Source organism: Pelobates fuscus, chromosome 4, assembly GCF_036172605.1.
Source record: "Pelobates fuscus isolate aPelFus1 chromosome 4, aPelFus1.pri, whole genome shotgun sequence".
Classification (NCBI taxonomy): domain Eukaryota; kingdom Metazoa; phylum Chordata; class Amphibia; order Anura; family Pelobatidae; genus Pelobates; species Pelobates fuscus.
This window is the reverse complement of record NC_086320.1, coordinates 308,901,228-308,914,679: the sequence shown is the minus strand read 5'-3', so window position 1 is coordinate 308,914,679 and position 13,452 is coordinate 308,901,228. Positions and strand designations below refer to the sequence as shown.

Here is a 13,452-nt window from a genome sequence, read left to right as displayed (position 1 = left end):
CTTGCCCCAATTTTTTGATGTGGGTCCCTAGGGACCATAGGCCCTCGACCTGCATCGAATGTCCGGCTATTGCGAATTCCCTGAGACTCTGGGATGCTACCTCAATTAAATACGGCCTGTCATCCCGACCTTCACCCATGGCTCCTTTTTTGAGAAATACAGCTTTTACCCCGGGACTGGATGCTAAAGATTTTAAGGGTATCGAAAGCACCGGGGTACAACGTATCTGCCACTTGTATGTGGGTGGTTCCCTTATATCGTTCGAGGAACTGAAAACCAGGGCTACCCTACGCCCCGCCGATTTTTTTTCCGCTACCTTCAGATTCGGGATTTCGCCCAGACTCCTTACTTTGAATCTATATGCCTCAGAGAACGGATCCCTAGGGGCCTCATTTCCATACTATACACTCACTTAAGCGAGAGTACGACAGAATGGGGGGAGCTCACTTATATATCTCAATGGGAAGCCGACTTGGGCGAGGAACTGGAGGGTATCGAGTGGCAGGAGATCTGGGAGGCTGCGGCCACTTCGTCTATATGTGTCTCCATGCAAGAACAAGCATATAAAACCATCTTTAGGTGGTACACCACTCCAGTGAAGTTGTATAAGATGCGTAAAATGCCTACAGATCTATGTTGGAGAGGATGTGGTCAGAAGGGGACATACCTACACATGTGGTGGGATTGTCCTGAGGCTCAAAAGTTTTGGAAACTAGTGGCGGGGCTCCTGAAAGATATCTTTGATAGGGAGGTTAAACTAAACCCCTGGGTATTCCTTCTGGCCAGATCTATGGACGACTGGTCCAGGCTGGAACAAAATTTATTACACAAAGTGAACCTAGCAGCCAGAAGGGCCCTTGCCCAGGTGTGGTTACATGATAAGTCTCCCCCGCTTGATGTTGTTATTCAGAAGATCAAGGATGCTTTCCTTATGGGCGGGTCAGAGGCACCCTCAAAAAGTTTGACAGGGTCTGGGCCCCTTGGGTAGATAGCGGAGTAGGCGATTAAGGGGCCGGAAAAATGGGATCTTTCCCCCGTGCCCCCGCCTCCGAGGTTATATCCCTGGATCCGCTCTACCCTTTCATTCTGACCTTCTGTTATGGACCTATCGGGACCCCGACAGGTCGGTCTTAACCTACGGCCCATGCCTGGGGCACAATGATCTTTGCCACCTCCCATAGCCGTATTGAACCTAGGTCACAGGAACTCTCCATCACGATTGTTGACTGACAGTATATCGTACTCTCCCCTCCCGTCTTTACCCCCCCCCCCTCCCTCCCCCGTGGTCTACCTTCTCTTTTTCTATTCTATCTCTTCCTATACTTTCTACGATCATCTCCACTTACACCACTTATCCCTTTCTACTATGTCCCCTCCTTGGACAGCCTTGCCCAGTCTACGCATGGGATGCCGACGCACATACGTTAGCTGCGGTGGGTTCAATAGCCCTTATTGATGCAGAGGGATCGGCTGGTCCACCTATCCAGGGGCCTCGTGCATTAGATTGGAGTTTGTAGGCTTATTGGATAAGAGCACCAGCCCTACGTCTCATCGGACACGGGTGTTATATCAGCCTGACTGGTGCATGGGGAATGATCGGTTTCTTATTGTTTACTTAAACTCAAATAAATAAACAAGGTGGACCACCATTAACATCTACAATTTTCAGGTTATGGCTAAAGAACACTATTTTGTTACGAAACTTTCATGAAGGTCACTAATGCTGCCCTTATTTGCATATATACTTTGCCTGTTACAATTATCAGTGTTCTTATCTGTGACTATGTATTCCATAATGTCTTGTTTTTTCCTATTGTTTTCGGTTGCTTGCAATGTCTTGCCTTGTAATAAATAAAGAATTAAAAAAAAAAAAAGAGTGAATAAGTAGTGAGGTAAGAGAGCAAATGTGATGAGAATTGCCATTCAACTCCAGACAGTAGGACCCTCAACATACTGAGCTGCAACAAATTCTACTTACTCTAACCAGGAACAGGAACAATTCTTATTTTATGCAGTTATTAAATTTCATTCTCTAAATAAAAAATATCCATATATGATGTGAATGTATACCCCCTCCTCCAAACAGCCATGAACCAGAAGTTGAAGCTGGGCAGAGGGATAGGGGCAATATTCAATATTACAAGCTTGGCCATGCTACATTCTACTAACAGGGGCATACATTCTGTGCTGGCTGACCAATTGAAGAGTTCTCTGAACTCCCCAGCCAGGTCACAACAGATTAAACATGGGCTGACCCGCAAGTGCCTCAAACCCTAAGTCTATGACTTGTTTGCATGAGTGTTCAGTCTGCCACTGAAAATGGCGTTATACATTGTGATCAGTGTGCACCTGCAGTGCAGACGTGATCTGGAAGCACATTCTTGACCAAGGCAAAACATCTGGGAAGATGTAGTCCACAACATCTGGAGTGCCGAAGGTTGCCTGCCCCTGTTCTAGGCTGTAAAATATTGTGTACATTTTGTGCTGTCCAGATTGCTTAAATACTGAACCTCTCTGTTGTTGGCTTAGAAAGTGCACAATAGTGGCCACTGTGAGCTGAATGCTTATTAATTTATTACCAAAAGTGACTAGTCAGGGGAGGCCATGCTAGGTGTTGTAGGCACACAGGAACGGAAACTATATAAAAGGAAACATTCATCAGCAATATACGTTCATTATGTTTCATAAATTACACAAGGTTGACATTGTCACCAATTAGCGGATGACTGGTCCACTTTAAAGTGAAAGCATCTAAAAATTTAAAATGGCTCATACGATACCCATGCTATACTGAGTTTTATTTCTAAAAAATTTATAAGGCATGTCCGATTTAAAACCTAATAAAAAGATTACAAACAAGCACTAGAGGACTTTATTACCATTGCCAGTTTGAGAGAAGCACTTGCATCAATAGAAATCCTCTTCCGAGTGTTGTTGACAACCACCTATAAAGCCAAGATGTTACCATTGTAATTAGAAATATGTGTAGAAAATTATCTCCACGGCCAATTATATTTTATGCTCTTAAAGTTTTGTTTTGAGGCAACGAGGCCACATTCAATCTTTCCCTTCTTTTTTTTTCCATGGCACATGAAACCGTATTCAATTAGCAAAAAAAGACTTAATTATTTACAATATATGCTTTTACTTTAGTTTAATGCCTAGTCTTGGTGATGATATCCACTTACCATCCCTGTGAGCTCAATATATTGTACATACACAGTGTAAAATATACCTGGGGACTTTGCACCTCTGTCTGTCTGGTGCTGCACCCTCCCCTCTCATTGTGTTTAAAAATGTACGATCTGGGAGTGTGATCTAAGTGAAAATTCAGCAGAGATGAGCAAAAGAGAGAGTGTAGTCATACAGTCATAGAGTCTGGATTACTACTATCGAGACTGAAGAAGTTTTTGAACTGAAGGACCGTCACAGGGAATATATTTTAGAAACTGTTCTGTACATAGATTATTCATATTGTTCTGTATAAAACACCTTCAGCAGGACAATCCCAATGTCATGGTCCTACACCCAGGGACACCAGGGAAGAGTCCCCAGGCGCAAGCGTTCTGCAACAGCTGATGTGGCTAAGGCTGTAGAAAAAAAGTTCTAAAACTCCTAATTAGTTTTAAAGAAAAAATAATTCGTTAAAATAACACGTTTTCTTTCTTTTCTAGCTGACCCCCTCGTTGGAAGTATCGCTACTCAGTACATGACTAACAGAGGGGAGCATGACCGAATGGCCAGACAGTGGACCAAGAGATACGCAACATAGGAATTTAACATGGAGGACCTGTGCAAGCACATTCACTAAGTGCATCAATAGCTCTTTTCTTGACTTTTTTTATTATGTTGAAACATTTTGTGACAAAATACTGTATGTTCTTTTTTTATTAAAACCTTATTAACTTGAATTTCCCCACAAAATTAATTGGGAGTTTTAGTTTCTGTGCAAGAAATGTTGAATATGTGATAGTATAGAGCTTTGTTTGAAAGCCTTGTATCAATATTTGTGTTTTTTTTTTTTGTTTTCTATTATTTTTTTGAGGTTACAATTAGTACTTTTTAATTTGCCTCTTCTATACGTAGGTTTAGTGTTAAATATGTATTTTTGGTTAAGATTTGATTTTTTTTGTACTTAAAAGTCTTTCATGGCGGGTGCATGCTCCAGGGAACAAACTTTTATAATATAACATTTGAAATCAAGATTCACTGTGGAGAACAAGACTGTGTTTTCCCCACAGGGGACTTTCTGAATGAACAAAAAAAAGTTGTATTTTGATCTATTTAAAATTGCTTGTAAATTAATTTAGCAGGATGTGGAGCAGTTGATGTACACGTGTTATAAAGCACTCAATAAAAACACTGCGACTGGTTCCTTTTTTTTTTCTACAAAGAAGCAAAGGGCACAGAATGTAACTGATGAGCAATGCCGCAATTTAGAACTTGTGCTTTTAAAGGAATACTCCAATAAAGGCATATTGTTGTTGTTATGGTGTGATTAGGCAGTGGGTGAAGTTCCCTTGGTTTTTTTTGGTTTTTTTCTTTGTCTGTTTGTTTGTCTTGTGGTGTTCTTGTTTTGTTTTTGTTTTTCCCGGAAACAAAAATGCCATGGGGATTATCCAACACCAAAATTTAAACCCCTCTGCTTTGAATAGACTTCACCCCTAGCTTCTGGTACTATATGTACTATAATAAGCTGTAGTTTAATGAGCTGTGTAGTGCTTTAATTGACCTCCCTTTATATGTGTATCTGATTGAGAAGATCTATTTTTTTTCTATAATGCCTCAGAATCTCTCACACTCACATAGTTTTAAGAGGTTTATATACTTGGGAGTCCTTTCAGATATCAATCTAAAATACAACAAAATATTGAATACAAGTAAATGTTAATAGTCATGTCTTCTGGGATTCCCTGACTCTTTAGAAACATCTTGTAAAATTGGCACCTTGCCAAATTTGAGCTGTTTCAAGATGAACCAAATACATACTATCATATAAAATGGATGAAAGCAAAACAAAATGGTTCCTAATAATCTGTATCAGTTGAGCCTTGTTTAGGGAAAGGGTGAGCTTTGTACCCCTAAAAAAAAAAAAAATATGTACAGCTTATACTAGCTCTTGATGAAACAGTTCAAGGCAGGTGGCTTGCTCTATTGTACTTGTAAAAGCTTTACATCATTAAGTAAAATTCTAAGGACCGTTCATTGTGATATAAGACTAAATCAAGCGTATAACTAAACGGACTCCTTTCTTCAATGTAGAAGCCCCCTGCTGTATTTTCCACCCATGTCAGTCATTCTGAATAATCTCAATGCTAATTGAAAAATCTATCTTGGTTTATTCACATTTACTGCTGAAATTGTTGGGATTTTAAATTATAATTGGCTTAAGAACAAAATCAGTAGGCAGCCTTGAATATATAAATGAAACCATAACTGAAGAACTCGGATCTGTCATATTGCTCAACTTTAATCAATATTCTGTTACAGAAGCGACTTTATGTTTCAAGATTCTACGAATACAAATTTAGGCAATTAGATCTACGAGGCATTTAATTATTCACACACTGCATACATTGCGGCACACAAACCCTGTGTATTAACAGTTATATTTAAAAATCGATTCTAGCATTACAACATAATTTAGTTTAGAAAAACGTCGCCTGAGAGGGGATATGATAACATTATACAAATATATTCGGGGCCAATACAAACCATTGTGTGGAAATCTATTCACAAACCGGACTTTACATAGGACACAAGGCCATGCGTTTAGACTGGAAGAAAGAAGATTCCGTCTAAGGCAAAGGAAAGGTTTTTTTACTGTAAGAACAATCAGGATGTGGAATTCTCTGCCTGAAGAAGTGGTTTTATCAGAGTCCATACAGATGTTCAAACAGCTACTAGATGCATACTTGCAAAGACAGAATATTCAAGGATATAATCTTTCAAGGTAGGGTAATAACTGCTTGATCCAAGGATAAATCTGACTGCCATTCTGGGGTCAAGAAGGAATTTTTTTCCTAGCTTGTTGCAAAATTGTGCTTCAAACTGGGTTTTTTTTTGCCTTCTTTTGGATCAACAGCAAAAAAACAAATGTGAGGAAGGCTGAACTTGATGGACGCAAGTCTCTTTTCAGCTATGTAACTATGTAGACTTTTCTCATAGGTGTATTCTCAAATGAATGAAGTTTTATGCAATGTCTTAAGCAGCTTTATGTTGGCACCACTTATGGCAAAGTCTAAAGTTGGGAAGGAACCAGCTTCCAAGAACTGAAGTCGTGGAGGTGCATCTTGTCTGGTAGGCTAGGTTTTTGAAATATGTGTTGTGTGCATTGTTGCTTTTGATAAATACAATACAAATAGGAGAATTTTTATTACCAAAAAAGCTAGTGAAATTAAAGGATTTTCCACTAGGCATTGCTCTATAAACTGGTCAAATAGTCACCATAAAACCTACTACAAAGAAATGAAAAACCCAGGAGGACTAAAATACTGACCAGGAGATATTAGCCTGAGACAATAAAGAAGCATTCACAAAACGCGTAAGATGGATCAAGATGGAGGGTGTCATGTGGAATGCATACAATTGGTGGAACGCACGCCGAACCCAGATCATTTCCCCGGATCATAACATCTGTAGGGAAAATTGAGGAAGCAGGTGGTAGATACTGCTAAGTGAGTGTTTTTAATCCTAACAAAATAGACATGTATCATACACTGAGCATTATGGATCTCTTTTTTTCCCCCTCTTAGATATAATTTGGACGGTTGGAAGTGTTTACCTTAAATGTTTTTCTATTACGTATATTCTATGAATCATTTTTATATTATATTTACTTTTTCCATAAAAAAACACCGTGTATAGCAGTTGGCAGCAATAATAGTTCAATAACTTTGATCTAAGATGTGGAAAGTCCCCAAAAATATGCAACTAGAGGTAAGATGTTATAGGTCAGACCTATTTGGAAACTGGAAACCCCTCAGTTATTAAAAGCATGATCTCAACACAATTAACGGGCATCATCAAAACGATCTATAGTAGGTTATTCAAATGAAAATTGCTAACCATTGACAATAGACAAGAACTTTACAGCTGCACCCGTTTATAAAACGTATTTTTGTAATCTGCAGTGGATCAGATAAGACAGTCTACCAGTGTACTATAAAACGTGCTTTGGTAGGTGTTGAGCTCATTAATATGCTGTATATTTTCATGTTCAAATCTTTGCAGTATTTGAAAAAATTTTTTTGCAGAATTCTGCTCCATAAGCCTGCCTCCTTTGCTACCCATTCTATGTAAAATTCTCAGCCAATGTCTAAACCCAACATGCCATGGAACCTCTTTTATTCCAAAGGATGCTAATGAGACTAAAGGCGCCTCAGATGTTACACCTCTTTTGTAAATTAGAATACGGGATACCTTGTTCGTTTCTCTAACAACAAATTTTAAAGGGTATTGTAATTCAACCTGGAGTTCCCCTTTTAATAATTGTTACATTTAATAATGTTTATTTAAATATTATGTTGGGCATTGATCGTTTTGTTGCAGATTTTTTAATGGTCTGGAATCCCTTTTAGAGGTTTGTTGTGTAGTTCCCTATTGCACATCACTGCTACACACACTTAATTGAAAAAAGCATGTGCCTTCCTATCCCTTGTAAATATAGCTACCTCATTTTAAGAAAATGTAATTATTTTTTTTCTACAATCTTTATTTAGTCATATATCAAAGAACAAAAAGTTCCAATAAAATTATACAGTATAGGATATTAGAGAGTAAAGGAACATTCAAGTGATGCAGTACATTTAGATTAGCATTATGGGATTACCGTATATACTCGAGTATAAGACGAGTTGTTCAGCACATTTTTTGTGCTGAAAAACCCCAACTCGACTTATACTCGAATCAATGTCAGTATTATGGCAACTTACATTGCCATAATACAGACCAGGACCGCCGGGCTTGTGATGGGGGCTGGCAGCGAGCTGTAACTTACCTTTCCTGCAGCTCCTGTCAGCTCCCTTCTCCGGTCCGGTCAGCTCTCTTCTCCTCCACTGCAAGTCTCGCGAGAGCCGCGGGGTCAGAGCGTTGCTACGGGTTACCATGGCAACGCTCCGCGCAGCACTCACTCCGCGAGACTTGCAGTGGAGGAGAAGGTCGCTGTTATTGCTATTGTTCATTTATGCTATTACAGAGTGAACCTATAATATTTGCTTATCAGACTATTACACCCTGAAGGGCAGTCCAGATCCCAAATGCTGGAAAGTTCCCTCTGCATGAGAAAAACGCCAACCTGGGCAATAGTTTCAGCTTCGTCAGCGAGGTGTAGCTGATTTCCAAGGATATCTTGGAGCTGCTATGGTTGGCTCAACAGAGCTTTGTCAATTGCCAAGGAAGGCCAACAAAGAGTGCTGCTGCCATTAACCCCTTAAGGACACATGACGTGTGTGACATGTCATGATTCCCTTTTATTCCAGAAGTTTGGTCCTTAAGGGGTTAAAGAGGGCTTCCAGATCTTTTGGTGGATTGAAACCTGGAATGTGACAATGTCAGTGATTCACAGTCCTGCTGTAGATAAATGGGTAGTGGACAACCTTATTCACAAGGCCTTTCTCCCCAGGTAGTGGAATCTCCATCCACAGATATACCAGACAGTTCAGTACTAGTGTCTTTCAGAGATCAACGTAATGACCTTTTGTTTAAATGCTCAACTCCCAGTGTGTTGTGCTAGAATCATGGGTCCAGGTGCACCTCTAGTACAGGCACTGATGGTGCCTTGGAACTTTCACTTGATCTTATTTTTCCCTCAAGTCCCTGTATAATCTCAGATGGTGATCAGTATTCAATGAGGTCATAATGCCACCATTCTCATACTTTATGACATCACTTTTGCCATTAAAAAAAAAGAAATCCGTGACAATTGCCATTATACAACTTGACAAGGCTTGACCCCTTAACTGGGCTGAAAGGTGGCTCTTGTGTTTTTTTTTGTTTTTCTTGAATGCTTGATCTGCTTGTTACTGCTTTGCAATTTGTATAGGCTATGTTAAGTAATGACGTCTTGTTGATTAATTAAAAGGACATACAATTAAAAGGACCGTCTAAGCACCAAAACAACTCTAGCTTAATTAAGTGGTTTTCGTGTACAGATCATGACCCTGCAGTCTCAGTAGTTAGTTGCTTCCACTTAGGGGTTAAATCACATTGATCACACTTTCCCTGCCTGTGCCTTGCACAGTCTCACCGCACAATACCTGTAAAGGGGAGATCTAATTATTAAACAATTTTAGTGTTTAATTTGTTATCTCTTGCTTTGTTAACCTTTTAAGGACATAATTCTTTAAGTGCCCCCTTACATATTCTATTTTAATTTTTCAATGAAAAGAAAGGGCTTTATTTTAATATATTCTATATGTATACCTAACACAATACTAACACAACACTAATTGTGAATAAAATGGGGGGGAAATGCATTTATAATCAATTATACACATCCAGTGCATGTATGTCTAGGATCTACATTCACTCTTAGCCATTAACGCTATACCTACCCCCAACGCTATACCAACCCTAACCCATGCTTACACTCTAACCATGTACCTACGCTAACCTTACACTTAACTATAAGCTTATACTACCCCTAACTATAAAACCGCATTAACCCTTACCTTACCCTAAACCTAAGGAATAATATCTGCTTTAATCAATACTGATATCAGCCAATGGATTTCCTAACTAAAATAGTAGAGAGCAATGTGTAGTAATAGAACATGGATAATTTGTGGCTACGACTAAATGCACTTTGTTTTTATTAATATTATCCTGCACTTTTATGTATTTTATCTACTTTCAGATTGCTCAACTCTATCCAAATCTTACTCTAATGAGATATATATAACATGAACACCGCCATTTGTTAAATCTTAGATTTCTTTTAAACTAAACCGCTGCATGGTAATTACTCACATTTAAAGACACGTTAAGTAGAAATATTTGTTTTGTTATACAGTACATTTAAAAAAAATAATAATCTAAAAATCGATCTGGGTTTGGATTAAGCTATGAATTGGATGGACTACCCAAAAGGGTATTCAGAAAACATAACTTAAAGGATAAATAAGGGCATTAAAGTTAAAAATGTGTGCAAGTAAACACAATTTTAGCCATAGTCTTCAACTTTGCAATCACTTAGTAAATCGGATTACCTGGAAAAGATCAGGGCTTATAAATGCTTGTTTATTGCGGGTCCTTCTCGTTATTATTTGTACTGCCCGTTGCCATTGGAAAGTTAAGTGTTTGTAAGAGGATTTTTTTTTATTTACAAGAGTAAAAGTCACAGGTTGGTCTCAATGGGAGAGATTGAGAAAGAAAGTCACTTGTATTCCATCTCCTAACCATAAAAATATATACAAGCTTTAAAACAGAACACATACAATCTACAATAGTTATGTTACAACAGGCATGTTATGGTACAAAAAAATATTTAAAGTAACACTACAGGGTCAGGAACACAAACTTGTATTCCTGACCCTATAGTGTTAAAACCACCATCTGCTCACCCTTGCCAAAAAATTGTACTTTTATTCAAATCTACAGCTGCTGCCTTTGCCCCTGATCTGCCTGTTTGGCTGACATCATCAAAAGTGATTCTCTGAACCAATCACAATGTTTTCCCATAGGATTGGTGGAGACTGTCAAGAAGGCAGATCAGGGGCAGAGCACAAGTCAAACACAGCTCTGGCCAATCAGCATTTCCTTAATGTGTCTCTATGAGGAAAGTTCAGTGTCTGCATACAGAGGGTGGAGACACTGAATGGCAGTGCTGCACACTGTGCAGTACTTTCACAGGAAGTACCTCTAGTAACCATCTGAGGAGTGGCCAGTGGAGTTATCACTAGGCTGTAATGTAAAAACTGAATTTTTCTGAAAAGTCATTGTTTGCAGCAAACAGCCTGAAGGTAATGATTATACTCACCAGAACAAATACAATAAGCTGCAGTTGTTGTGGTGACTATAGTGTCCCTTTAAAAAAGAAAAAAAAAAACTTATTTGAAAATGTTTCACAGAAGCTCACTCTTCGCAGAATAGGCAAAGAAAACAAAACTGAACAAGGAATAGAGCAGCACTAAACAAACTAACACTAGGATGGGACGCAGCACACCTGATAATAGGGGAGTCCCTCCAACCCCCAATAAACCTAGAACAAGGCAAACAACAATATGCAACAATATACAGGTAAATCAAAACAAAAGGTTTTACAACATAGAATTTCTTTACACTACAGAAGATTTAAATATAGAAACAGTTTGATGTTTGATTCAAGGTAGTATATAGATTTATAAAATGCACATTCTGTAATAATGTAAAAAAAAAAAAAATCCAGTAAGCCTGGCAATTTAGATTTTATTCTGTCTATTATTCCATCACTCTGATGTTATATGAGACAGTACTCTGTGAGTCATTGTCCTCACCATCTTTAACCAAAATACCCGAGACAAGCATCGATATCTGTTAAATGGTCGACTCGTAAGAGACCTAAAAGATGAGTTGTCCTATTAATTAGTCATGAAATGTCACTGCTACTGAAAGCAAACCAGAGAAAGTGCAAGAATCACATTCTTTTGTCAGGTTCCAATAGACATCAAAGTGCAAGTTTTAGACACACAATAGCTTACTAACATCTGGTAACAATGCCACGATCAAACAGATACATCTCACTAAAATATAGACATACCAGCCTTCTGTGTGTCTGGAAAGAACAAATAATTAATATATGTTTATTGATCAATGGCAGATGTAGTGCAATGTCCCTGAAAATATAGCTTAAAACTGATACCAGAGGGACAAAGCTGTGTGTTTATGTTACTGTTTATTTATTTTATTCTACACTGAGCTGTTTGTAAGTTAAAGGGGCACTCTAGTCACCATAACAACTTCACCTACATACCTTTTTTATGAATGTGGAGTTATCGATTGGCTTAGAGCATCAGCATAATGCTCTAGCCAATCATTGGCACCCCTGCCTGAATGCACTCCGCACTTCCTGTAATTCAGAAGCCAGATGCCGCCTGAGGAAACTGGAGATTGGTGCTGGAGGCAGCCTTTGGTGTTAAACCATTAGTTTAGATGAAGTTGTTATGGTGATCGGAGTATCCCTTCAACTTGGTAGTTTAGTCCTTGGGGAGATCCATGCTGCAAAATTTTAACTATGAAAATGTTACCATCTTACAAGTGTAGAGGCTAATATATTAACTAACCTGTATTTGTGGGAAGGGACCTGGGTTTTTAATACTTACTTACACTGCCAATCAAGATGGTCCTAATGGTTATTCTCAACAGTTGCTTTCCATCCATCCATTCATGGTTTTAAGTGTTTTTTTATTTTCAGATTTATTTATTTTGCAACCTTGACCTCAATTTAATAAGCTTTCCAAGTAATTCAGTACTGTTAGAAAAACTTTCTAAACAATTTATCTCCATGATCACCATTATGTGTTATTAAATCTATGAGACTTATTGTAGATAAATCATCTGGAAAGTGTTTCCAACAGTATTCAATCATTTGGAAAGCTGATTAAATCGAGGCCTTAATGAGTTAATCTCTTACTCTTAATTCATTTTCGCAGTAGCCACTAAGTGGTGAATGGAATCAGTGGAAGGGGCTGTGACCAGCGTGCAGGTGTGAAAACCTAGCAATACTTATCATCTGCAATTGCCTACCATCTCTTCGTAATTCTATTGCTTATCAGTGACATTTATTTCACTGACCGCCACGGAGTTGACTGTAAAATAATCTAGGTTGAAAAAAAAAATGTTTAACATTTCAAACACTCCTGTATCTGCTCACCAAAAATCAACAATGAAAACCTACGTTTTCTTGAGTGTAGCGCTGAGTGTGATAGAATAATACAACAGTGAATAGTGCTCTTAATTGCACTTACCCTCTTTTACACACTTGTATACATGAAAAAAAAGGGAAAAATAGACAAATAATTGTGCAGTATGTTTAAGGTGAATTACAAAATTTTTTGGTGAATTCTGAAGATAGAGTCAAATTCACTCACATTTATTAGAGCCTTTTATAGATATAGGGCTCTAAACTTCCTGGCATCTGTGTCTTTTAGGGTAGACCACACGACCCCCCTCTCACGATATACGTATACGTGTTCTCCTCCAAGTTTAGATAGAAAAAAGACACAGGTAATCTGATCTGAGCGTAGTATTTCCAAATACTATAAATATCAATAAAAAATAAAATATAGTATTGCTCACCTTTTTTAGAGCCTTTGTTAACCGGCTCTAAGTATATTGGCCTAGTGTCAATTTGTGGGGTGACACTACCCCTTTCTGGAATCACTTCGACAGGATACAGCAAAGAAGGTTGAGTATAAAAATATATTTATTATAAAATGAATATTCTAAAATTATGTATACAGTTTTACTAGAAAA

At 38.3% G+C, this 13,452-nt stretch overlaps 1 protein-coding gene across 2 annotated transcripts in view; it reads left to right on the top strand.

The window, feature by feature from the left end:
• The window catches only part of LOC134608060 (ubiquitin-conjugating enzyme E2 E2), a 237,185-nt gene extending 232,812 nt beyond the window's left edge, over positions 1–4,373 (top strand). For both annotated transcript variants that reach the window (XM_063450692.1, XM_063450691.1), the window contains exon 6: positions 3,675–4,373. In XM_063450692.1, the coding sequence (XP_063306762.1) occupies positions 3,675–3,772 (98 nt within the window). In that variant the 3' untranslated portion in view covers positions 3,773–4,373. The remainder of the gene's footprint in view (positions 1–3,674) is intronic.
• The last annotated feature ends 9,079 nt before the right edge of the window (positions 4,374–13,452 follow it).